The sequence below is a fragment of the Fundulus heteroclitus genome, chromosome 5 (genome assembly GCF_011125445.2).
Source record: "Fundulus heteroclitus isolate FHET01 chromosome 5, MU-UCD_Fhet_4.1, whole genome shotgun sequence".
NCBI lineage: Eukaryota > Metazoa > Chordata > Actinopteri > Cyprinodontiformes > Fundulidae > Fundulus > Fundulus heteroclitus.
The window spans coordinates 29,128,700-29,156,573 of record NC_046365.1 but is presented as its reverse complement, the minus strand read 5'-3'; the positions used below and the strand labels follow the sequence as shown (position 1 = coordinate 29,156,573).

The 27,874-nt window shown below is 38.6% G+C and overlaps 1 protein-coding gene across 2 annotated transcripts; it reads right to left on the bottom strand.

Moving 5' to 3' along the window:
- On the bottom strand, nucleotides 1-25,912 carry tab1 (TGF-beta activated kinase 1/MAP3K7 binding protein 1). 2 transcript variants are annotated; one of them, XM_036137355.1, is made up of 11 exons: nucleotides 25,818-25,912; nucleotides 24,290-24,420; nucleotides 22,320-22,473; nucleotides 22,125-22,220; nucleotides 21,737-21,845; nucleotides 17,607-17,723; nucleotides 14,345-14,456; nucleotides 12,176-12,320; nucleotides 11,765-11,978; nucleotides 4,104-4,257; nucleotides 1-651 (listed from the first exon to the last, which is right to left on the bottom strand). In XM_036137355.1, exons 1-11 carry the CDS (start codon nucleotides 25,848-25,850, stop codon nucleotides 426-428), a joined length of 1,491 nt encoding a protein of 496 aa, XP_035993248.1. In that variant the 5' UTR covers nucleotides 25,851-25,912; the 3' UTR covers nucleotides 1-425. The 2 variants fall into 2 exon arrangements, with proteins under 2 accessions (XP_035993248.1, XP_035993249.1); XM_036137356.1 differs by having other exon boundaries at nucleotides 1-648.
- Nucleotides 25,913-27,874: the final 1,962 nt, after the last annotated feature.

Genomic DNA, 27,874 nt, shown 5'->3' with positions numbered 1-27,874 from the left:
TTAAATTATCTGAAGATAGAATATATTTTGACAGCAAATAAAAAAAGTACTTTCATATTCATTCATTCACTCATTACAGTTTAAGGCCTTGAAGAACATTATCGCCCAGGTCCTGGATTTGCATTCACCAAAAACTTCAACAACCTGTATCACAGTTACTGAATCGTGACGGCTTGTGTTTTAAAGAAAAGCAAACATTAACTTGGTGTGGGGTGACACCACTTCCTCATAGTTTCATTGCAAAATAATAGGAAGCTCAGTCCCTTCCAAGTTATTTCCACAAACCTGCATAAGGTCATTTAGTTTCTTTTGCAGTACATCATTGGGTTATTGTTCATTATTCCACATGTAAAAACAAATAATAATAGTAAACTGTTCTCATAGTTCCTGCCCCTCTTGTAGCCAAAACCTGCAGACCTTTCTCCTCACTGCGGTCCCAGGCCTCCCAGAGGGCCTCGGCTGTCGCTGTTGTCTGCTCCCCACAGTCGGTAAAACTGACTGAAGTCCACGTAGGGGGGGACCCTGCCCGTCTCATCGGGCTGCGCTGCCTGGCTCCCCCTCTGACGAAAGAGGCTTCCATCTCCTGAGCTGGAGCTGGAGCTCTGTGTCTGGGTGTTGGTGGACTGCAGCGTGGCTGTGGGGCTCTGACTGCTGGGAACAGAGGAAGAGGAGGTGGAGGAGGGGGAGAAAGTTGGGTGGTGGGGAAGAGTGGAGGAGGTAGAGGAGGAGACAGGTATAAGGATCGGAACAGACGAGGAGAAAGTGGGAGCGCCGTCACAGGGAGAGAGGTCCGTGTCACGAGCGGAGAGACAAAACAGAGAAGTGGAGAGAGGGAGGGGAGGCGGAGGCCGGGGAGTGGTGGAGAGAGATAAGTCAGAGGTGGAGAGCGGGAGAGGAGGGGGAGGAGGAGGAGGTTGGGGGAGAGGGAGTTCAATTATGGGCTGAAGGATGTCAACAGAGGCTTGGCACGCAGTCAGGTTCAACATGCTAAAGGAGCGGACAAACCAAAGGCAAAGACGGTGAAGGAGGCAGGAAGGATAACGACAAGCCAGGGCAAGTAAAAAAAAAAAAAAAAAAAAACAGAAAGAAAGAGAAACATAGATGTGAGTCAGCAAGAGAGAGAGACTGGAAGTCAAAGAGGAGGAGGAGGACCTGCATAGCGATCTACCAAGGCAAAAAAAGACGAGGTGCCCAGACAGAAACCCAAAGGCAGTGGCGATATGGAAATGCTGGTTATTTCCAGGTTCTATCAACTATAAAAAGAGACTATCCAGTAACGAGGTTATGGTAACTTTAACGTATGTTTACTAAGGCTTTAAAACATTTGTGCTGTCAGGTAATATATGTAAAATTCTATTAAATGAAGTTACAACAGATAGTCCTATGTATAAATGATTTAATCTAGAAAAGGTCCATCAATAAAAACACTCATATGTACACACACCCTGACATAAAGCCTCGTATGTGTTCTCTACTGTATCACGAGCTCAAACGGGAACAGTCAAGCCTGAAAGAGCTGGTTGAAGTTTTTTTTTTTTTTTAAAAATTACTGTTGAGCTTTCATGACTCAAACACTTCATTTGAAGTAGAAAGTTGCGCATGTGCTCCTTGTTTATGTAGTAACTTTGCCAGACGAACCATGTGTGTGCTTGCCTGTGCCGAGGCCCCCCGATGCATAGCGGTCTGTCATGACACACAGTTTCAATTTAAACCCAAAGCAACCGCCACAGAAAGGGGAAAATGAAGCGATTATAAAACTGAAGCTTAAACGGCCATGTTGTTGGGAGTGGGGGAAAATTACTATTTGTAAGAGCCACATTATACAGGAGAAGAACAGCTGTTTGGAGAAACTGCTGATAGACTCAGTGGATGATCTACAGACTAATTTAGCATGGAGACAGCGTATTAGGACCAACATGGGCTAAAATGGCATACCACGCAAATCTTGTTTTTAATTATGGTGATTCACTAGTACAAGGGTTCTGTTAAGCAGCTGCTACCTGCTTGACTCCTCCTGAGAACCCCCTCCCTCCCTTCCCAACCCTATGGCTTCGACCACTGTTGTAAGCAGCTAACAGACACATTTCTTTCTCTAAAAACCTCAAGTTAATGGCTAAAGTTATATATGAGATATTTGCAAAATATCTCAAGCACTACATTAAATTAAATGGGGCTCTAATATGAAAAAAAAACTGTGATAAATTTGCATATCTTGCCACAGGCTTTGATTGAATTCCCTACTGGTTTTCGTCTTGGCCAAAATATATTAATCTTGACCAGATTCAAATATTTAGCTTGAAACCATTCTACAGTAACTCGGGTTGAATGTTCAGAGCTGATGTCCAGGAACAATATAGATCTATACCTCAATATTAGGCCTAGCAGGTTCTCATTCAGGTTTGCCCTCCATGTAGCTGCATCCATCTAGCCGTCCTCTCTCACCAGCCTCCCTGTCCCTGCTGAAGAACAGCTTGTCCACAGCATGATGCTTGCTGTAGAGCAGGGGTGTCAAACTCATTTTGGTTTAGGGGCCGCATACAGCTTAATCTGATTTCAAGAGGGCCACACGTGTAAACTCATTGCAAGATTAAATAGAACTAATAAAAGTGGACTTATTGTTGATTTTTATAGTAAATGAATTTCAGTTTTACACAATATATTATGAATGACCTCAGCGTTTTTAAGAAAAGTATGTACGATTTCAACAATACTTTTACTCAAGTTAAACATTTACTTAAGTGCATTATGCATAAGAACTGATCACAGTGATTGTACAATGTTGAAAAACATTTATTCACATTTTTTTGGAACTTAAAAACACTGTCCTGCATGACAAAATACATCAAACAGATAAAAATTAAGAAATAATTTAAAATCAATATTCCACATCTGAAGCTCAGTGCTACCATCTGCTGATTAAAACACAGCGTGGACAATATAGGAACTGCAGATTTTCAATTAAACAAAGTACATGTTTTTTTCAATAATTGTTTTATTATTCTTTTCCTTTTATCTCCTCTTTCTTTCACCTTTTCTTTATCCTTCTTGTTCTTCCTTTCCTCTCCTACTTTTCCATTGTAGTGTCCATATAATTTGAGATAATCCCTGCATGAATCATAATAAAACTATTCACATTAATAAATCAAGCAGAGCACTATGGCAAAAGCAGTACTGCTCCACTTGTGAACGTGAAATCTGATGATTTCACGGCCCGCGGGCCGTATGTTTGACACCCCTGCTGTAGAGCAAACCTCTATTTACTTTCAAAAGATGGATAGAGCGGTGCACTGTGAGATGTTCGCCGCTTCCATTGTGTTTATAATCCTCTTTGTAATCTTCAAAACACACAACTAAGGCCTTGAAGAATATCTGTATTTGCACTAATATTGAATTAAACAAATCTAGTCACAATTATTTGTCGCTTTCTGTTGGTTGTTCACAATAAGATCGATTAAAAACACATTGAAATGTGTGGTTGTAGGATGACAAACGTGTAAAGGTCAAGGGGTATGAATACCTTTTCAGTGCACTGCACCACTTCATTTCCCAAAAATCGACCCTCTATCAGAACTGAACAAAAAGGCCTGCGAGTGATTCAATTACATCTAAAACACAATGTGTTTGGTATATGCTGAGTGCACGAGTCTTATTAAATATTAAAATGCCCTTTTTCAGCTGTAATTGAGCAAATTCTCCCATTTAGTAAGGAGCAGTTAAATGCTACACAGAGCAACTCACACCACAACTCTGGGGAAGCGAAAACTTTGCCTGAATGTAAATAAACATAGCCATGAAGGGACGCAGGGGAGTGAAAACCAAGCGCACCTAAAAATAAATATAGCAGGGAAAGAATGAGGAAGTCTACTTCTGCTTATTCAAAATAGACTAAAAATAAACTCGGCAACATGGGAGAGGAGTGTGAAGGCAAAATAAAACACACTTTGGCTATCGAGCCAATAGTCGTAGAACAAAGAAAGGAAAATAAAGGTTGAGAACAGAAAACACAACAGTGGCGAGCCAAAAAGGAGGGAAAAAATGGTTAAGCTAAAGCAAAGCAGGAGAAAAACAGAAAGTCAGCAGGGGCAGGAAAAACCTAAGCTTACCCGGGTGTGGGGGTGCCTTCTTCTAATGTGGAGGCGGTGTTAGTCCCGTTGGTTAGGGTACCTTGAGATGGCATCACCAGCGAGAGGGTCACGCTGGTTTTACTGGTGCTCTGGCTGTTAGAATACGGTACTGAAACTGGATAGATACGACCACCTGAAAGAAGTGCAGAGGTAGGTTTTAAGCACCTAGACAGAACACCACAGTCATATTTTCACCCCTTCTAAGAGCATTGAAGGGCTATTTACACATGAAAATTGGAAAGGCGAAGCACATATTTTTATGTTTTCACAAAAACATATCGATGGACAAACGGTATTGAGCAGAGTGTAATTACGGTGTGAGAATCTGCTTCTTGGTAATGCAAAAAAAACATTATTTTGACTTTTCTTTTTATTATTCGGGGCTGCACATATCAAAGTCTGTGATTTCATGTTCTCAAAGCCCAAAGCTAAACATCTAGACCAAATGTAAGAACCAGAGCAGGCAAAGGGACACCCTACTGTCACCTCATGTCATCTGCACCCTGGGAAATGCTGCACTGAAACACCAGCCATTATGACGCCCAATCCAGGCCTCAATCAGTGGACAACTCTCAAGCACTTAATAGGGCTGCAGTGCAGGATACTCAATAACATTCTTCATACATAATGCAACACTTACCGACTTAGGTTAGGAATGTTTTGATTCATTTTACTGTAATCATTATCCTAAATGTTAGGTAGGACCCTACATTTATGAAGCGTATGTGTTCAAGTGTTAAAACAACAATCAGAAATTAAGCTTATTGGAAAAACGTGGATGGAGCCTAAAAACTCTGATGGCACCAAAACAAACAAAAAAAAAGTGTGAGTGCAATAGCTGTGTCAAAAAACAGCAGTGAATATAAGAAGCTGAAAGTCTTAACTTTTTCAGGGTTTTGATTATTAGGATGCAATTAAGTCATGTTTCCGACGCAGAGAGAAACTATTTTTCAATAACACTTGTATCACATCATTCAAACTGTAAGTTTGTCTAGGGCAAGGGTGTCCAAAGTGGGGCCCAAAGGGCCATTTGCGGCCCCTGGACTGATTTTGTGTGGCCCCTCAACTGCAATTCAAAAATGATTTGGCCCACAAGCAGGAACAGCTGATGCAGATGATCATTTTCAAATTATTACAGAAAAATTAAAATTATCTTGCAATTGAATATGTTAGGTACAAAGATTTCATCTTTTAAGTACCACACCTTTTGTATTCTATTTAATTTGATAGCACCAACTATACTGAAACGTAGGCTTTGGTGCACCAAAATCTGCTTTTTACTAATGAAATTGGCTAAATATAGCAAGTGTTTTCAAAGGAGTGGCCCAAATCCTGTTTTTAAGGCTAAGAATAGACAAAAAATAAATAAATAATAATAATTGAGATCGTCATCCAGTTAGCAAAACAACTTGCAAACTGGTTAACCATCTTTTAAATAAGGCAAACGTGCAAAATGCTTTTTAAGGTTTAGACCTACAATGATTTATGCATCCCTTTCCTACTGACTAATTAAATTTTTGCACATTCATATTTTGTGGAGCGAGTAAAAACACCCCAATACAATTTTAGAGTAATTATTTTTTTTAAATTATTATTATGTTTTTTGGCCCTCAAATACAATTTTGGGCCACATGACAAAAAGTTCAGACACCCTGGTCTAGAGGTAGTGAGCTCAAAACATTTCCTTTGGCCATTCACCAAATTAACATTAACTGCAATAGACTTAAAATGGGAGTAGAAAAAGAACAAATACGAAATCAGACAGCAGCTCAAACACTTGTTCGTTTGGCTTACAAACAGGAAAAATATAGACTTTATGCAACAGCTAATTGGGCCATTGTGGCTACCAGTAGAACTAATCTAAACAGTGGATCAGAGGCCGCCTCATGCTGCAGTGGAGCAGTCAATGCTGAGCTGAATAATGTACACAACTTATATAAAAAAAAAACATTTTAGTCAGACTTTTACAGTTCCTACAACATTACAACTGAAAGTGACTTACTCTAATATTAGAACTTTAGCTGAACATAAAAAAACATTATTGCCTAAAATAAATAAGTAATGAACATGAGAGTGGAAAAGAGGTGAAGAAATGTGTCCAAGCAGGTTGGTAACAGGTGGCGAAAAGTGTCAGGTGTGTTGTGAAAAAAAGAGCATCAGCGAGAATGAAAGGAAAGGTGTACAAGACTGTGGTGAGAGCAGCGATATAGTCTGGTTTAGAGACAGTGGCACTAAGGAAGAGAAGGGGCCATTACTGGAGGTAGCAGAGATGAAGACTTTGGGATTCTCTTTGGGAGTGACGAGAACGGATAGGATTAGGAATGACGAGATCAGAGGGACAAGCTCATGGTGTTTTGGAGATAAAGCCAGAGAAGCCAAGCTGAGATGGTTTGGACATGTAGAGGAGAGATAATGGGTAGGTTGGTAGGATATTGAGGCTGTATCTGCCTGGCAGGAGACCTAAAGGAAGACCAGAGACGTTTCCTAGATGAAGTGAAAAGCGGACATGAAGGTAGTTGGTGTGGGAGAAGAAGATGCAAACAATGGGGCTAGATGGAGACCGATGACTAACCGTGGGGACCCCAGAAAAGACTAAGACGCTGCCACCATTATGTGTCAGTGTTTAGGGTAGTGGTGTCCAGGCTCAGTCCTCAAGGGCCGCTGTCCTGCATGTTTAGGGTGTTATCCTTGTTCAACACAGCTGAACCTAATGAGTGCTTAATTAGCAGGCCTCTGCAGACCTTGATTACAGACTGGGAAGGTAAACCATTCATTTGAATCAGATGTGCTGGAGTAGGGACAGATCTAAAACATGCAAGTGACTGGCCCTCGAGGACTGGAGTTGGACATGCCCGGTTTAAGGTAATGAGCAGTGTTTAGATTTCTGCCGTACATAGCATTTTACAGGGACCATACAAAGTGTCATTTACAGTCAGATTCAGTTTCTAGTAGGGCTTGGCAATAAATAGATTTTATCAATTCAAATTAGCAATTTCTGAAGATTTATGTATGGAAAAGATGGATTTTTTTTTTTGGCCAAGGTACTCCTTGGGCTTCTATGAAACTTTGCCCTTTCCCAGTCCTGAAAGGGAAAATTATTTTGGTAATAGCATGCAATGTTAAATATTTGTTTAAGAAAATATATTGTCAAAGTAGTCAAAGGAGGAAAGTCGGTTACTCTAAGACAAGACACTTTAATTCATTAATTTACTATTTTTTTAAGTTAATTTGAAGTTACAAAAGTCCAGTTAAGTCTGTTCTTAGATGCATCCTCAAAACTAGCTCATTGTGCAAAAGGACAAGCAGCAAACATTTTGTGTCGCGTTTTCATTGTTTACAATGGCAGGGCCTGCCATCTTGTTTTACAAGCATGTTTCACTACTTGTATTTATTGCACTTTGATTTCAGGTCAACTCCAAGATAAGATGATTTAAATAAGAGTAATTGTTTCAAAATAATTTCTGTCATTTGTTTTCATGAAATGAAAGAGAAAACAAATCAATTAATCAGATTTAGTATAACAAAATTGGAGATTTTATTTTTAAGCCACATCACCCAGCCCTAGTTGTCACAGAATAACAGTGGAAAAAGGATGTGTGAAAGGGTCTTCTGTTTTATGCCTTAAGTGCTGCGGTTACACTCATAATGCCCCCTTTTCACTAGTACCAATTCAGAGCAGTACGCTCGACTCACTTTTTCGGCTTTTCCATTAGTAACGGATGCATGTAACCGTTACCTGCCCGAGTCCTGCTGAACACATGACGTCAGAAGACGTCAGTTCCTGATTGGTTAGCGGACGGCGTTGCTAGTCACATCTCTTAATAACTAATAACCTCAAGCTTTCAATTTTTTATGCTGCACATTATTATACCAAGCTAACATTAGGTAGCATTAGCTTACTTTCATGTGTCCTCTAACTCATATCCTTCAGTTTTATGTCGCATGGCTTCTCTCTCTCACTCACTCACTCACTCACACACAGGGTGCTTCATTTAGCTACCCACAGCCTTCTCTGGCACTCCTCTTTTACTCTGAGTCTGATAACAGCCATAAACGGAGCAGCCGTCTAGGCTGTTGTTGTGTTGGTGTACGACACAGCAACAAATCACATCACTTTGGAATGTGGGGCTGCCTTGCTATTAAAGATGTTCCTCAACTGTCACGGAAAATTAATCAAACCGGGCTGAACTGACCTGATCCGTCCCGACCTGAATAGATTAGGTACTAATGGAGAAGAGGCACAACATTACAAAGTCCTATTACAATGTGTTCTTCTATATAAATATTTGTTGTCAGTGGTGCAGTGTTTTTAATATCTATAATCTTAAATATATATCTTATATCTTAAATTCAACATCTTTATTAAGCAGCAAGTTGAACATTGTGCACAACGTATACTTTTTTCAAATAAAGCAATTCAGTTCATAGTGTGTAATTGCAAATGTGCAATTTAGGTTGTAAACAGTAATATATATATATATTAGGGCTGGGCAACGATTAAAATTTTTAATCGCGATTAATCGCATAATTTGCCCGATTAATCATGATTAATCGCATTGTATGCGCAAACTCCAAGAATGAATTCAAAAGTAATGTAAAGAGCACTTTTATTTTAATGTTCTGCTGCCATATGAACAAAAGTGTTATAACATTTGTAGCACTTATCTTATTTTATACTGGATATTTTCAACCCATCTATTGAATTTAGTGCACTAGTTGATCTTTTCTTCATAAGAGAACAGCAAGCACTGCAGCCAAAATATGGCCTTTTTTGACCTGCTGTATATTAGCCAGTCCCTAAGCTTGATGTATCATGAAACTGTTGACCTTTTGGGTTTTGTGGTTTTTATTTTATTATTACAATTAAATAATAATAATAATAATAATGTTATGTTCAGTGTTTTTTCCCTAATCCACCTCTTATATATTTCAATCCTTATGTAATTTTGTCTGTGTTGTGTGCACCTGCCTGTTGCTTTAATCCTATAAATTTCCCTGTCGTGGGATAAAAAAAAAGGTTAGCTAATGTTATCTTATCTTAAATAACACTTTTTAATATATGTACTGGGTTCTTTCAAGGTCTTAATTACATTTTCTGTGTGGGCTCCAGTAACATATGATAGATAATATCTACTTTGAAAGTTAACATGAACTGCTGCTGAAGATGAACACTGATCTACCTGGATGTTCCATGGAGGACTGAAACGCCTCAGTCAGAGACGTCTGTGGGTCTGTCGGGGCAATGACAGAAGTTTCGTCTCCTCTCTCCGTTTCTGTGGCTCGACGTTTTCATGTTTTTTTCACGTGCTTAGATAAATTTGTTGTGTTTCCCCTGAAATGAACCGGCTTTTTACAAAACATACAGCTTGATTTCATTTACGGTATTAAAATAAAGCCAAACGGTGCTACTTCCCCTGTTCATGTTTTTTCGCTGCTGCGGTCTCTCTCAGCTGTTTGTGTGTTAAGTTTGTGTGAGAGCTGAGTGGGCGGGCCAGGCTGAGCCTGCGTGCTGATTGGCTGGCGCCGCCGTATATATATATATATATATATATATATATATACACACCATCAACTCGTGTAGATGGTAAAAGACAGCCTAGTGGTATCGCTAGAATATTGCATATCTTAGAGATAAATAAGATAAATATATGGTTGTATGTTATTAGGAAAACCTATAATTGTGATACTATACACTGAAAATTAAAATAATATCCATTATGAATAATCCACCCTCTTTTATTTTCTCTGTTCCTTCATCATAATGTTACTTCAGATCTTTGAGCATTAGCATCTCAACTGCAAATTAATAAAACAAAAAAGCATTTTACAGGGACATTCAACAGGACAAATATATTATTGGCATGCATAATTTGGATGCCAGGCACTTCAAATATATCTACCAATAATTGCATCCATGCCGCCCTTTATGGTGGCAATACTGCACACGTTGATATTGCACACTGTCATTCAATATATTGTGCAGCATTAGATAAATATAACTGGGAGTGTTAACCTAACCAACCATTGGTTTGTAGGAAACACACCCGATCAGCAAGGGGCAGGTGTAAGTTTCTTTTTCAAGTGACATTGAAAGCACTTTGTGGGTAATCAGGCTTCCATGTAAATAACTGAAAACGGTGACATTTAAAATGAGCTGAAAGCATTTCTGAAACTGAGAGAAAACCATAGAGAAAGCACCTAAAACTCTTTCATATTGCTGATTCAAAACAAGCAGACACGTCTATAAGCTTGTATGTCCCTTCATGCCAACCATTGAAGCATTGCTTTGTGTGCAACTTTGTCTCCATTTTCTTTTGTGACAGAACACGGCTCATATTCACCAGGTTTGTACCAACAGAACAATAGCTGAAGCTTTGTGTCACATTTAGCAGTTAAATGCCTCTATAGGTGCAGAGAAAGTGCATTTACATCCAATGTTAATGGACAGAATTTGGTTTTCTGTATAAATTCTGTGGGGCCATGATAACTCACAGCACTGCAGTTAAATTAAAACCATATTTTTATTTGCAAGGCTGTGGTTTTTAAGTTTGATGTTCAAAAACTCAAAATGAATAAAGCAATATAAAATCTGCTGAATATGTAGAGTACAATAAATGCTTGCCAAGTGTCCGTTGTGGTAAGGAAAGAAATTCATGCTTTTCTTTTGGAGTTATCTTATCTTCAATGGTGCACAGATCTGCTAAAATTTAATTTTTTTATAAAGTGATTATATGACTGCAATAATAAATTATCAATAATGCTTAAGAACAGCCATGTTGGGGGTTTGTGCAAATGCACTCTTCTTCAAAGCTTGAAATAGATCTACCATAATAAAGTTCTGTGAGGATTGCATTTACACTTAAAGGATGGGGGTTGGAGGCAGGGTGGCTTGTTTTGCAGGGGAAAATCTGGGGCTGCTGAGATTTGGTTCTCAGAGTGTATCACTATGTAGAAAACATGACATCACCTGTAAGTGTCTTTTCCAGTAAAAAAGCATGGGATGCATTCTTTTGGCAAGGTAGATTTTGAAGCTGCTAATTTTTGCACCCCTTGTCTCTTCAGCTGCAGTTTTCCATTTTCTTTCTGAGGTGGGGCAAACTCTCTCACACTTTGAAAACCCCTGGACTGGACTGTCACGCCAGTAACCCAATGGTAAAAATGCATGTACACCTACCCCAATAATAATATCATAACTTTATGTGAGCTTTTTCATATAAATACTAGAATCTGAGAAGGCTAAATTATGGAAATGTTGATTTCTATCATTCATTTTTACTCATTTAAAAACAATTAGGGAAATAAATCCTGGGCATAAGTTGAAAAGACGACTAACAAAAAATATTTAGTAAGAGGGTTCTTAGCGGAGTTCTCGAGGTCAAAAAAGGCTCTGAAACCGCTCTTCACAATGTTCTTTTAATGTCGTGAGTGAATACCTCATTTTCCCATCTTATAATGGGAAATAGCTAAATAATAAAACTAAACATTGCAGCAGTGTAGCTATTATAGAAGTCTTTAACCGAGACAGGCTTTCCGAAACAAAAAAATAAATAAATGAAGAACATTGTGGTGATGGAGCTATTACAGAGCAAGTAATTTTTTTTTCTCCCTGAGACAAGCCTTCTGAGAATGAAATTTTCTACCTTGTGTGGGTGTGAGCGCTGCATCCGCCAGCGGGTAATTTATTGTGCGAATGAGCAGGGTCATGTCCTCGTGTCGAGAGCAGTAGGCTGCTCTCTGACGTCCGGACGCGAAGACGTCGTGGTGAAGCCTCTTGACCCTCTCCACCACAGACTGAGCCACTGCCTCCAAACTGGACTGCTGGGCCAGCTCTGCTGCTACCATGGCCACAATTTCCTGTGGAGGAGAGGGGGTGTGGGTTGTTTAAAAATAACAAAATACGAAAGGACAAAAGGAAAAGGCTGAACATTACAACAAACTGATAAGACAGGGACTAACAGAGCAAAGAAAACAGACTTGAACAACTACACATAAACAGAAGAAAAACATTTCATGTAAGGCTTGCACAGTAAAAGAATAAGGTTGCTGCTGACCTGATTGACCTGTTCTGGACCATGGGCAGACTCAAGGGCATTTATTAGGCCCTCTGACATCAACAGCAAGAATCCAGTAACATTGTCCAGAGAGTGGCTGCCAGGGATCTCTGGCTCAGCGATGATGGGCTTCGCAGTGGCCACACTAAAAGGAGAAAAACAGGCACAAAAGAACAGATGTCAACATGAAACAAAGACAAGAGAGGACGAGGTTTGCAAAACACGAGCTGAAAAATAGACAAAACGGCAAAAATACGGTAAAAAGAAAAATAAGTGAAAAGTCAATACAGCAACAGAACATTAGGGACTGATGTGAAACAGCACAGATGATGGAAAAGACACCAATAACCCAAGTTTATCTTATTGAGCCAAAGAATCTTACACTTTAAATGATATTGGATCTCTGGTTCTCTCCTTGATAGCATTAGAAGACGGATTCTATTTTGAGTCTGATGGGGTTAAGATCGGAATGACGCAAAGGTCTCTGGTAGGAGGGGGGCTAAAACTGTCTCGTATTACAATAATGATGACCATAGTAAAGGGAAGTATAGATGCCAGTGAAAGAAACGGCTCACTTGAGTTTATAAAAGTCTAGATACCGACTGCATTTGGTTTCAGTATCTTTCATGCAATAACAAGAATAAAAATTGGAAGTATTCACAACTGGAATGTCCTCTGGTCTGTCTGTTCGGTCCAGACCAAAAACTTACTTTATTTTTAGTTTGGTGCGGTTTGCTTTCACATTGTACTTTTTGCAAGTGAACTATAACTTGTAATGAAGCCACACGTGTGGCGATCGTTGCTCCCACTGGACATGAATGACTAGGGCGACTCAGAGCACGGATCTGGAAATGGAGGACAACTGTTGTGAAAATCTTGTGTGCAGCTGCAGTACTTCCATTCTGCATTTCTGTGCTATTTTTACAGCTAAATCATGGAGAGCCAAGCAACCCTCATTTAACGCTGTTTGAGACATTTTATTTCTAATTTTGGAAAGTCACCGGAGAAAGCCGAGAATCGGCGAGTTTTTAGCTGAGCAGAAAGGGAAATTCCCGGAGAGACTTGACTGAAATTTGCAGCTGTCCACATGGACAAAACAAATTCCTTCCGAAAAAGGGTTTATCCTAAGAGGAGACAAACGCTGACCTCTTCTGCCACATCGTCAGATGTATGCTCGTAGAAGTGAAGGCCTGGCTTTCAACGCTAAGAACTTTGTACCAGCTGAAGCACGGTGGTGGTAGCATCATGCTGAGGGGCTGTTCTGCTACCTTTGGTATTGGAGATTTGAAACAACCGCATGTAATTTTGAAGAATAGGACTACCTTCAAGTTTTGTAGCTTGGCCCCAAATTAACAGGTAACAGAGTCAAACTTAGAGAGAATCAGTTCTTGATCCCAAACACCAATCAAAATTGCATTTGGAAATGAGGAAGCAGACTAGATCTGATCAGGAAAAGCCAAGATCATTACCATGTTGAAAAAAGGTCTGGTGATTCTCTGCAACTTGCAAAAGGACATTTAACAAAACATTAGTGGGTGTCTGTAACTATTCGAGCTTGTTGTGTAACTGTTCTAGTGTGGATTAGAGAAAAATCAACAATAAATATGAACTAGTGCACATAAGCCTTGTATTTCAAGATCATTTAGGTTGTAAGTTAAATTACCAACCCACAAAAAAAAAAAAAAAATAGAATAAAAATCACAGGCATAATTAAACCCCTAAGATTATTGTGATATGAATGTCTTTGATGACTAAATCTAGATTTCTGCCAGGAAATGTGTGTAGCCTATTACTTTTCAGTGATCAAAATAGACCTGAGATGGTCAATGCCTCAGGCAGACAGTTCCAGCCCTGCTTATCTCTACAGATATTAATCAGATATTAAAAGACGTTTTTTGTGACTTTGTACCATTGTTTGTCTGGAAACTTGTTCCAAGTTTATCAATGTGTCACATATCGACATAACGTCCATGCCACAAAATGATAAAACAATAAAAAGATGGTAACAAAGAAGAGTCTATGTGACAGACGCAGATGTTTTTAAATGATTTCTCAGAAATGTTTGCTTTGTAATATCTGACAAAGCAAATATGAAAATATTGTAAAGAAAACATTTATGGAGAGTTTGAGCAGAAAAAACATTGTCAAAATTATATACACAGGCATCACCTGAGCAGATCTATTTCATTGTAGTTAATCTTTAGTCTGTAGTCTCCCAGCCTCCTGGTGCTGTTCTGTCCAGCTATTTGTCCTGCTTGTCTTATGCGGGCCGTGTCCACACCTACAAAACAGTGGAGCAAACATTAAGCGCACACACACACACACACACACGATGAACAGTACGAGAACAAACAATGAAGCACGCAAGGGAGAGGGAGAATGAGAGCAATAAAAAGAGGCAATTAATGGAGGTTGGGGACAGGAAAGCGACACGTGAGCTTACAGGTGGATGAAAGGAGAAATGTTTCTGCTGAATCATCCGGAGGAGGAGAAGAATATTCAGCAGAATATTCAGCATTCCCAACTGAGAGCAGTATGAGCAAGAGGAATATGAACGGAGAGATCCATCTTCTTTAATGGTGTGGTGTGAAATGGCCTAATATTAATGCACTCCAATTTGCCATTACGCCCATATGCTGCCTCTTCAAAACTTGCTTCCATGTCTGTATTTTCTTGTCCATTCACAGCCGTCACTACTGGGACCATCAGCTGGGCGGCCTCCCATGAATGGTGTGTAGCTAAAAGCAGTAAATGCGGCAACAGCTGCATGTATGCACAAGACAATCTCAAAAGGTAAGGCATTACAGCTACTATGCTCATGTGATTCCTGAGTGATTCACAGCGCTTCAGTTTTTCCACATTTTGTTGTGTTACAGCTCTATTGCAAAAATGGAAATAAGACAGTTTTCCTCTCAAACTTCTACACAAAACCTCCCAGAATAACTCCTTGAGAAAAGTTTATTCTATTTTTTGCAAATACATTAAAAATAAAAAAGCTAAGCCATCACAGCAGCCTTTTTTCAATACTTTGTTGATGCACCTTTGGCAGCAATTACAGCCTCAGGTCTTCTTGACAATGATACCACAAACCTGGCACACCTATCTTCATTCCTCTTTGCAAAACCTCTAAAGCTCCATCAGGTTGGATGGGAGACACCAGGGCACAGTCGTTTCCAGAAATTCAGATTTGGATTAAAGTCTGGGTTCTGGCGGAGTCCACTTGACATTCAATCCACTCCTTTCATATCTTGGCTGTATGCTCAGGGGTCACTCTCCTGCTGAAAGATGAACCGTCCCCTCAGGCTGAGCTCTAGAGCCCTCGTGAACCCTGACTAGTATCCCAGCTTCTGTCAGTGGATAAAACAGCATAACCACAACCATGCTTTACTGTAGCCACCCAACGAGGGGTCCCAGGTTAGCTCCAAACATGACAAGGGGCACCTTTCTCTACAGAGCGATGCTGGAGCTTGGACGGACCGTCGTTTTTTTTGGCCCCTGACCAGCCCCGTTTTCAAGCCCAATTGCTCAATTAGACGGCCATCCAGCTCTGGAAAAAGTCCTGGTGGTTCCAAACTACTTCTATTTACGGAGGAGGGAGGCCACTGTGCTCACCGAGACTTTCAAAACAGGATCATTTTTTTCTTTACCCTTCCCCAGATTTGTATTTTGAGACAATCTTGTCTTGGACATCTGCAGAAAATTCCTGACTTCATGCGTGGTTTGTGCTCCGCCTCCGACATGCACTGTCAACTGTGGGATCTTATCTAGACCCGCGCCTTTCTATCCTCTCCAGTCAACTGAATTAATCACAGGTTGGACTCCGGTTAAGCTGTAGAGACGTCTCAAAGATGATCAGTAGAAACAGGCAAAGGCTGTGAATAGTACATGTGATTTCTTAGCTTGTGTTTTTAGTGTATTTGCAAAAAGGAAATAAGGATAATTTTCACATTGTCATTCTAAAGTAACAAAAAACGACTAGTCTGAGCTTAGTCTCACTTATGAGATAAGATATTTAAAAATTATCTTGTGCAAAAATGATTAACAAACGTTTGAGGGTCCTAAAATTGAGAAAAGTAAAGGCTTTTAAATTTCTGTTCAATTGTTTTATGCTATACAAATCCCTACTGAAATTATTTTTATCCCAAACAGATTTAGTATTTTAATTCTAACATTTTAGTCTAATTTGAAGTAACAGGTGCACAAGTTTAGGGTGATGGCAAGGAGGACCTCCAACATCAAATACCTGGAGCTCATTGCATAAAACAATTTATCGAAATATCAGTGGACGCATGCAAAATAATCTGGCCAGCAGTTATAAAATGGACTTAGTGACTGTAACGCTGACAAAGAAGTCCGTTCATTCATTGACCATCGAAAAGGGCAGGAATTATTTTCAACATTTTAAATAACATTTAAATACATTTTATTTACATGTTTTCAAAATGTATGTTTGTTTTAACATGGTTCTGAGAGATGCCGGCCTTGATTCTCATCAGAAAAAAAACTTCTTGATTGAGTGAAAATTATTTTAATCTAAACCTGGCAGGGTTAGGAATAATTAGGATCAACTAATTATCTTACTTCAAAAGGCATTTATAAAGGTCTGTTTTTAAACATATGATTGTGCTCAGAGTTAAGGGGACGGAGTCTCAGAGTAAAGCAAGACTTAGACTTAGACAACTTTATTGTCATTTTGTATGTACAGAGTGCATATAGAAAGAAATTTCGTTGCATACAGCTTGCAAGAGTATAGTGAGATTCCAGGTGGAATAAGGCAACATTACAATATAAAGTGCAGCAGTGATCAAACGATGTAAACAATGCAGGAGAAAAACAGTGTGCAATCACAGTATGCAGGAGAATGTTCAAAACGTTTTTATGTGCAAAAGTAATGGTGCAAAAAGGCAATGTGGAAAAAAATGCATTACGTTGAGTTGTGAATAATTAAAACGGAAACTAAAAATTTGGCAGCATCGGTAATGCCAGATAGAGATGCAGTGATCTGGCGTTACCAATGCCTTCTGTAATGTTAAAATAAAAATCACAGCTCATATCTTTAGTTAATCTACAGAGCAGAAAAAAGTGTCATATGGGTTTGCTGTGATGAGGCTGGACTTGCTATGATCCGTTTATAGCCTGTCCTATGGAGGAAACTGTTACTTTAACAAAGCACAATATTAAGGTGAGAAAGTCTGTGGTGGAGTCAAAGATTTTTGCATTTTTTACTTTTAGTAACTAAATGACACATTATTGCTCTAGGCAGCTTCCTGGTACGTTTAGCACCAACTGTTTTAATGGTCATTATTAAACTTTATAAATAAATGCTTGTATACCATGTTTTATAGACGACAAAGACAAGCAGAATTATTGCATTTATTTTGAGATTTCCATCACATTTGTATACGGAGGTGAATAAATCAATGCATCTCACCCAGGGCAGCAAGCCTTTGTAGCTCCTCCTCATTGTCAGTACTATGTGGCCGTCCAATCTGAAGAACCTGGTTCTGGCCGTCGCTGCTGGACTTACAGAGCAGAACTCTGTTTGTACCTGAAGCCACAAACAGGTTTCAGAGAATTTTAACAACGGAAATAAGTGCTAACACACACCCACACACACATCTATCTTACAAATCCTTCTGTCCCCTTGTTGCTGATCGGTCATTTGTGTTTGAGGAAACAAACGGATATAAAAAAAATTAAGTTTTTAATGGAAACATTTGTTGCTATGAAAGAAGCGCTGGTCAAGCAACTGTACAGTGGTGTGAATAATTATTTTCTTACTTAGAGATTTCTTCTGGGTTGTTTCACCATCTCAAACATGTTTCAGGGTATAAACTAGCCAAACTAATTTTAACATCAAACAAAGCTGCATTGAGTTAATACAAAAAGACCCAAGTTTATTATATTATGATTTAATTTATAAAGGAAAAGGGTGGCCCTATGAGAAAATACAGTTGCTCCCTAGACCTAATAACTGATTGCATCGCCCTTGGTGGGAGCATCTACCATTAGGCATTTGAAATAAATGGCAATAAGGTTTTTTTTACATTGCTGTGGCAGGTTTTGGATCGACTCCTTTCTTTGCACAATGATTTTAATTCAACCACATTGGAGACTTTTAATGAATGAATGACCTGCGTAAGGTTTGAGTTCAAATTTTAACTACACCAGTCCACAACCTTTATTTGTGTTTCTCTGAAGCATTTAGAGGTGAAACTGCCATCATGTTTCGGATCTTTGTCCTACTGCATATCACCAGAAATGCTGTTATTTTAACAACAAGATGTAACGGGATGCACGCCTTCTCAAAAGATCAACTTCTGTCTCAGAAGTCCAAAGAATGCTTTCCCAAAAGTCTTCAAGATGTTTTTTGGCAAATGTGAGAAGCATGGATATTTTTTTTGGTCAGCTCTTATTATTGCCTTGGAAATCTCAGAAATTTTTGCCTGACCTCCGTCTCATTGCTGGATGCTAAAAAGTGACCTTAACTGAGGCAACAAAGGCCTACAGTGCTTTTGACGCTGCTCAAAGTTCTTCTGTGACCCTTTGAATGAGTCAATGTGCTCTTGGAGTAATTTTTGTATGCCACCCATGGGAAGTTTCACCAACGTTACATACCCCCCTAAACCTACAGGCTGATGGATGTCAATGCTTTTCATTCTCATATTGTTATTCAAATTCCCTAGCATTGGGAATGATGTACTGCTTTCTGAGATCTTTTAGTCTGCTTCATGTTGTTAGACAGGTCCTATTTAAAACCATTTATTGATTCTAGAGGTCTGGCGGTAATAAGGCCTGGGTTTGGCCAGTGAGACTGAACTCAGCTTTGAGGTTAATCAAAGCTGATCAACCATTTAACAAGTCGCTTATTACTTAGCACATAGGGCTGGTTTGTTTTAGATTGTTTTCCCCTTAATAAACTATAATTAGATAATTGCATTTTGCATTTACTCAAGTTTAACATAAAGTTTTATTTGACCACCTTAAAAAAAAGAAGCAAAAACAGAAGAAAACCTGGAAGGAGAAAATGCTTTTTCACAGCACTGAACCCAGCGCGTTGAAACCAGCATTTTCTTTTATACAAATTGTAACAATTCAAAATTATTAAATGAAAGCTCATGAGACTTATAGTCAATATGTTTTAGCGGATACCCACGATGTTTATTAGGCTTGCCTCTGCTGAAAACTGGTTTAATTTCCAAAACATTGCAAAAGCAGCCCTGTCAGCGCAACAAAAATTATTACAGGGTGAACAGGGGCCATAAAGAAAAACACGTATTTGTTAAAGTTGACTGAAAACTTAATCTGGAGTTGCATATAAAAGGCTAAAAAAATAAATAAATTTGTAGCTAGGGAAGCATAAGAGAGATCAATGATTAATTAACTTTTAAAATTACATTTCTGGGTCACTAAGCAGATGTTTCATGCAGTTCCAGAACAACCAAGAGATTTCATATTCCTAAACCGCCTGAGGCTGTGCGTTTGTGTTTTAATCAGCTGAACAAGGCCATTCAATGCAGCCAATTTGCTTTATGTCAATCAGGATCAAGCTATAAACTGAATCCTTATTCTTAACTAAAAACATCTACCCATTTGCTGAGCTGGGTTTTATGTTTATGTGAGCTGTTCGTGATGTTAAAAGTTAATGTACCCCATCTTCTCACTCCACACATACCAAACTCTAATAAACTCAACACCAACAGCTGGGAGTAATTTAAAAAGCACACTTGGGTCTTGGTTCAAACCTTCCAGCTAAACTTTGAACCTTTGACCCTCCCAATAGCCATTCCCATTAGTAATAAATCATTCCTAAATTTCAGCCAGCACATTTTTTTTAACTAAATGCAGAATTAGTGAAAAAGGAAGAAAAATGTATGTACTTGCTTTCACTTATGCTTTTACTTGTAAAGTGATCCAGAAAAAGACACAAAGGGGACACATTTCATCAGAGTAAGATTCAAACTGCAGTCATGCTTTTTTTTTTATGTGAAACTAACTGTGGATTCTTGCCTTCTAGCTGTGTTGACAGTACGTGAACAACTTTGCCACTCAGCACTCATTTCCCCCCCCCCCCCCAGCTACAAACCTAACATGGTCTGTGGGATTGAGCGTGTAATTATTAATAGCTGACATCTTCGACCACTGGGTTGATTCTTGCTCAAACCCTTGTGCAATCAAGCATACATAAAAACATTTCTCATGCTTCAGGCTGCTGAGTGTAGGACCTGCTTTAGGGAAATAAAAAAACTTGTAATTTAGATACTAATTTAGGCCCCCCGCTACACACGATTAAGGCTTCCCCATGGTTTCCAGAACCTACATTGAATGAAAATCATTGTATTATTAAATTTTCCCATGCAGCTTGTCCAGCTATTCCCAACAAAATGTTACTACCACAGGTATCGCCTTTGCATTCAAATGTTTCCTCACAATCTACATATTTCTCTATATAGGTCTCTGCTCCTCTGCCATCTGTTTCAGCCTTGCTGTGGGTGCAACATTGTGGGTCAATCACACCTAAATTGTGGCCTGAAATTGCGTGCTATAAATATCTGCATAACTACAGTATAAATTCTAATATTTTGTTTGCGGAGATTTCATTTTTCTTCCTCCTTACCCTCCTCGTCACTAAATACAATACCAGGGTGTCTCTTTAAGATCAAGACTAATGAATTAAAATTGGAACCGCAGCCTTCAAATCTCACAAATTTCCCTTGATACCCAAGCAATCAAGTGTCTGTGCAATTTGGAGGTGTGTCTATTTCGCTGCAGCAGGGACCCCTGTTGTACTGTATCAATTGTTGTGGAAATCATTATTTGTTTAGTTCTGTTCAGTTACAGTTAGAGTGGCAATGCGCTTCACAGAACCACCAAGATTGTTATAATAGGTTTCCAAGCGGCAACACACACACACACACACACACACACACACAGAAACAAAAAATTTAAAAAAATTCATTAACTTCCTACTTCCAAGGAAGTAAAACCACTTCAGCCTAATGTAGATAAGAAAGAAATCATTTCCTCCCACAGTAGATGATAGATTTGACTTTATCAGTAGACAGTTTAACACTTTGCTGTTTCACTTTTGACTCAAGAACATTCTCAACTAACCACAGACACACCTGGTATTCTCGCTTCTTTAGCAATGACGGCACATTTTGACTCAGCAGATTTTAAAGATAACATTTTGACTAAGACTCTAAATGTTACACTCCAGTTATTAAGTAAAAAGCAATCCTGCAACCCAGGCTTTGTTCTGATGCTTATGAGATTTTTTGCATTTCAAACACTTAAAACAAATCATTGAAAAGCCTGACCTCTGCTGGTGGAAAGCAGATAGCGTTCTGTTTTGGAATGCAGGCAGATTCTGCTTTGAACCATTTTTGTTAGTTTTACAAATAAAAATACCACTCTAAAAAATTAAATAAAGAATCCATAAACATGTATGTATGTATATATATATATATATATATATATATATATATATATATATATATATATATATATATATATATATATATATATATATATATAAATATATAAAACATGTATCCATACCAACATTGGCGATGTAGAGCTTATTGCTGAGAATCAGTGCCACCACAGTCGTAGCTCCTCCTGACACCTCCTGCTCCAACTCCTTCAGGCGCTCCTGGACCTTCTGACTCTGAGAAAAGAGAGAGAGATGGTGGAATGACACATTCTGACCAGACAGGAAGCATGCAGAGAAATAACAATAAGAGAGGGTGAAGATGATGAGAGTGAAGGTAGGATGCCAAAGAAAGGTAAAGCTTGATGCAAGAAAGCGAGAAAATCAACAGAATAACGCAACTTATGACAGGGAGGCAACCGGACCAATGAACAAACGTGAAATAAAAATATGTTCAATACCTTGACCTGCTGTTCCTATATTTAGGATTTTCAAGTTATTTCTCTGTGTGCATACCTCATTGTGTGGCATGACGTAGTTGGAAAGGTGGGCTTTCCTAGCCAAAGCCTCGTCTATTGTACTAAAGTAACTCTTCTCCACCGCATCAAAGGCCTGTAACAAAGAGCACAAGTGTCACCTAGCGGCTCTATAAAGAAAATAACTGATGTGAAGACGAGACGTGACTGCACAGATATACATTCAGACACCAACCTGAATGAGGATCCTGCGGACGTCGTTGTCCGTGTGACTTGAGTTTAGCTGCCCAAGTAGGAGTTCAGCTGTCAGGCACTGGGCTGCAAAGTCCGCCACTCTGTTGCCATCATAACCGTTAAAAACGGCATAAAGGAAACAGCCTTCCTCGCCTCTGATTGGATGACAAAACATGACAAACATTACCAAACATAAGGCCAATGCTTCCAGGGCTTCAGCAATTTTCACTTTTTAAGTATTATTTCAATTAAAGCCTTTTAGAAACTACATTAAAAGAACAGCCTTGCCTTATTTTGTGTCCAGAAATTAAAGGCCTTCTAAATCATTCTAAATGTGACAACAGCACCACCCGCTGTTCAGTCTGTACCTGCAGTCTGTAGTATAATGAATATGATTAATAAACTTCAAAAAAAGTACAAAACAATGTAACTGAAGTTTATCTCTAATATTAATGGCTTGATATTTTGCCATTTGAGGTTTGTAGGTAGTTAAAAGCTTACTGCAGGTACAAGTGAGGCTAAAAGCCTTTTATATTGTTGTTAATATTATATAAATAAATTATAAGTATATTATTGTATATTAATTAAATTCTATGTCTGGCAAGGTTGAAACATTCTAATGTTATAAATTAACCAATATATGTTACAAATTTTAAAAAGGATTCTGGGTTAACTTCAGAATGGCAGCTTTAATGCTTGTAAACAGAAAACGATAAAAGTTAAATTTTTGTCCAATTTTGTTGGGATGGAGAGGCGCAACAGAAGTCATTTGAGAACTACAGGGTTAACCCAACTTCAACTCTGTCTTCATGCAATCGCCATAACGGTTACCTGGAGGTTTGAAGCAACTTCTCAAATCCCCCTATTCCCCTAAACCAACCCAAAGCTACGACTGGATAATGTAACAAGAATGTTTTCAATCCAATTAAACATACAATAAACTAGTTACTGCTGGGGGAAAAAGAACAAACAATAGATGATAAAATTTATAAATTCAAGAAGTAAAAAAAATGAAAGAGAACATATGTTTTAGGAAAAGGCCTAAAAGTGATATTATTCATTTAAAACATTTTAACAATGTTTAACATCTAAAAACAACCAGGTTTGCCTTTAGAGAAGCAAAGGGAGAGAAAAAAAAGCTGAAAGCGTTGATGTGCAAGGTGACCCATCGCTGTAACGTTGCTAATTCACCTCAGGACCTTGACACAGGGCAAAACAGCCTTGAAACAAAGGGTAAGGTAGGATTATGGGACAGGAGTGACCTGTCCCATAATCCCATAATATTTTCATTACAGTGGTTACATACTGTTCGTGTCTTATCCATCATTCTGTCGCCATTTATCATTTCTGCAGGAAACCCAAAAAGCTGCCAGATAAAGAATTTAGTAGTTGGAAGATCTTCTACTACACCCTCAACAGGCGAAGCCATGCTGAGCGCAAATTGCTAAATGTGCTCGCGAGATAGCTGTCCCCCTCAACGAGAAATATTGTGATGTTTAATACGGTGAGATCTTGCATGATGAGAACCTGATACTTCCCTGATAATTAGACAAGCAAGGTTAAAGTTTAAAGCAAAGTTTATACACAAATCCTCTAGTTTCCTGAAATGGAAACTAAAAGCAGATGTAAAAGTAATTCAAAAGGAACATAGGATTTAGTTAGGAATATTTTCAAGTAGGAGTGAAGTTGCAGCAAGTTATGAAAAAAACAAAAACAACAAAAAAAAAAAAAAATGTTTAGCGTAGGGCTGTTTGGTCTAACAGTAATAATTTGGTACCAGGGTACTGCGGCATTTAAAACAGTAGTATACTGCATTTGGATGGAACCAGTACTTTGTCATTTTTTGACTCAGCAATGATGTTTTGTGTTTTTTTTTATTTGAAAAAGTATCGAAATACAGGTTGGTGCCGGTACCATCATGTTGAGCGAAGAGCAGCAAGCATGACCTTCCTGTCGCTCCGTCTTACTTACCTCAGCCTGAGATGTCTATCTTCCATGGGGTGGCTCTGAGTTCCTTTCCCATCGGGGCTGTACACACAGTTGGGCGCTGTGCCGACCCCACACATCTGACACAGAGGCAGGTCATCTGTCCAGCTCTGCTGCTGCAATGAGAAGAATAGGATTGAAGAAGACCTTTTAAACCCAAAAAACAATGATGAACGATATTGGAGGGAGGTTAGATGAACAAATGGGTAAATATTTAGCTCAACTTTGCATCCAGAAAGCTTTTCCCTTTTCTTTGTGCTACTGACTGTCGGACATTCAACAAGTTGTAATGAGATCATAAGAGTTATGATGCCCCAAAACATTACATTATGATTTCACAAAATAACAATTTTACATTGTACAGCTCCAACAGCTTTTATTTAAATGACAGTCTCATTGTCCGCTAAGATGAGAATAGAAGCCATGGGCTGTCGAAAGGACAGGGCAGGATGGCAAATGACATTTTGGACGATGTAGACAGATGACACGCTGCGAAAGATGGAAAAAAAAAAAAAACAGAAAGGACCTTGTGGACCCGAAATGACTTTCTTTGTCCAAAACGGACTATTTTTGTCTACAAAGATACAGCAACAGTGCGTTAGGATACATAGCTGGCGTTCTAATAAGGTTAAACTGTCAGATGGGTTAAAACGTATACGATACTGAAGATAGTTTCTTATCCTCAGCCTCTGATTGGGCACTTCAGTGGGGAGAAATTTCATTTATCTAGTGCAGAATTAAAAACATGACAGGTGAGTAAAAAGGGGGTGAGTAAAAATGTTTTTTAAACACCAAAATAAAAATAAAAAAATGCTACGAGGTGCCATGTAGGATGAAAAGACAAACAAGTGTCACTTGGAATAAATATTTAAAGTGTACATCCAAGGAGATTTAAAGGTCAATCCCATTCTCTAACACACCTGGATGAAGGCTATTTTTTTTATTTCAAATAGGAGTCTAAATGATAATGATAATAACATTTGTGCTTTGAAAACTAAAATAAAAAGCGTGGGGTTATTCAAATAAGGGGGTCCCCGGCCATGCTCCTCGGGGAGCCCCCCACCTGCGTGTCTTTCACATTTAAGCAAAACGTGGTGGCAAACTCAGGAAATCATGTACCCCTCCTAGAACAGGCAATGAGACAAGAGAAACCGGCTCGTTTAACAACCGATTTAGAGTAATGAAACGTTACCAAATTCTATTTAGCTAAACTAGCTGTAAAGAAATGGCAAAGAGCGACAGCGAGAGCTCGTTCCCGACCTTTATTCTATTCTTCCGCCACTTGTTGACTCAATTGTGTTATTTGTTTTTTCCCCCAGTAGTTTTTAAGTCTCGTTTGTTAGCGCGCTGTTAGCAAAGCCCCTAATGAGCTCAACTAAAAATAACTCCAACTGCCATTATTGCCTTCCAACAATGGCAGTAACGATACATTAACGATGACCGAGAGAGACAAGCGGGGTCAAAGTCATGTCCATTAGCAGCCAGTGAGAGCAATAAACAAATTTTCACTTACGCTTTGCATCAAAGCCTTCGGCTCCGCCGCCATGTTGGATGCTATAGCTTTTTTCTTCTTCTTCTTCTTCTGTTACTGGTACTTCTTCTTCTTGAGTTTATTGGCGGTTGACAAACATGTTTTCGGTGTGCAATACCGCCACTAACTGGTGAGGAGTGTGAGTCAGAATGGCACTATGTATTTCAAAATATGCTTGTATTTACAAATCGGTATATACAATATCTATTTATAAACACTAAATACCCCTACTTAGTCCTGTTATTATTAGATATTCCAATAAATATTGATAACATTCTTTTTTTTTTTATTCTTCTGCAGAATGTCCACCCCCAGGACAAATTAAATTTTCTCCTGAGTAAGATTTATAACCAAGTTTCTTCTTTCTTCTCCATACTTCTTGTGACAAATCACTACATGTTCTATCAATTCTTCTTGTCCACAATATTCACATCTACTTGAAATATGTTTTTCTATTTTGAATAATGTGTCATTTAATCCAGTATGCCCTAATCTAAATCCTGAAACAACGGTTCCCTCTCTTCTGTTCCTTTCTGCTATCCTCATTTCTCCGAATTTCTATTGAATCCTATAAAACCCATCTTCCTTTCCTCTCTTCTTCCCATTGCTTTTGCCACCTTTCCTCCAGTCTTTGTTTTAATGATACTTTTAATTTCTGTCTTACTTAAGTTAATCATCATATCAATGGTTCTATTTTTTGATGCCTCCTTAGCATTCTTATCTGCAATTTGATTTCCATTAATTCCTATAAGTGATGGTACCCACACAAATCTAACAATAATGCCCATAATTTCAATTTGATATAATACTCGCTTTATTTGAATCAAGATGTCTAATCTACTTCCGGAAAAATTACCTCTGCTTTTTATTAAATGCATTTGGAAAAAAAAAAAAAAAAAAAAAAAACATTTAGCAGGACGGAGCCATTTCATTGGTTAATTTGACAACACTGCCAGCGTGTGGACAGCGATAAACGATTCATTATTGAACCAGCGGACATGTTCACTCCACTGCTTTAAAGCGGCAGTTGATCAAAAACAAAGAAGTCTGTATATTTACAAAATGAGCATATTGAATCAAGTACACATTACAGTCTGTTAATCATGTGTAACAGCGGGTGCAAAGAATGGGCTTTTCAAATGTTAACAATTTCTAAACATAAACTTTGGCTAACCGCACCCTCTCACATACTGTCCCTTGTAAATGTATTCATACCCCTTTAAACATGACCACCTTTTGTCACACTGCAATCACAAACATTTGTGTGTAATTAAGATTTTATGTAATAGAGCAACACAACTACATAAGTAGAAACTTGTAAAGCGAAAGGGGAATCACATGTTTTTTTATTGTATTTTTTTGCCAATGAAATTCCTAAAGGTGTGTTGTGCATTACCATTTAGTCCCCCTCACTCTGAAGCCCCTAATAAATCCAGTTTACCTTAAATTACCTTTAGAAGTCACCTAATTAGTAAACAGTTTACCTGTCAGTGATATAAGCTTACCATAATTACAGCTGATCTGGGAAGGCCTCCGGTTTTTGTTACAGTAGTAAACAAAGGTCTTTACAAAGGCTGAGGAACGCACCAGCCACCTCATGATAGGGTAGTGTAGAGTTGTTTAAATCAGCATTAGGTTATAAAACAATTACTAAACCCATAGAGCACTTTTACATTCATCATTAGAAAATGGAAGTATATATACATATGAAAACTTTGATCTAATATGCTGCCATCCACCTAAACAGAAGGCTGGGCAAACAGACCATTATAGAGGCAAGACAAGAAGCCCATGCAGAGATCCACACCACAGCACAACTATTCATTTTTCAATCTACAAATCTGGCCTTTTTGAAGGAGTAGGAATAAGAAAACCTCTGTTTAAAAGAAAAGGTGGGGCGGAGAAGTCCTGTCTGCGGTCTGCCACAAGTCATCTGGTCGATACAACAAACACATGAGAGCAGGAGCCCACATGAGACCATATTATAACGTCTTGGTCTGCAAAATATTACACATGGTGGGAATGTTCACTGCACATTG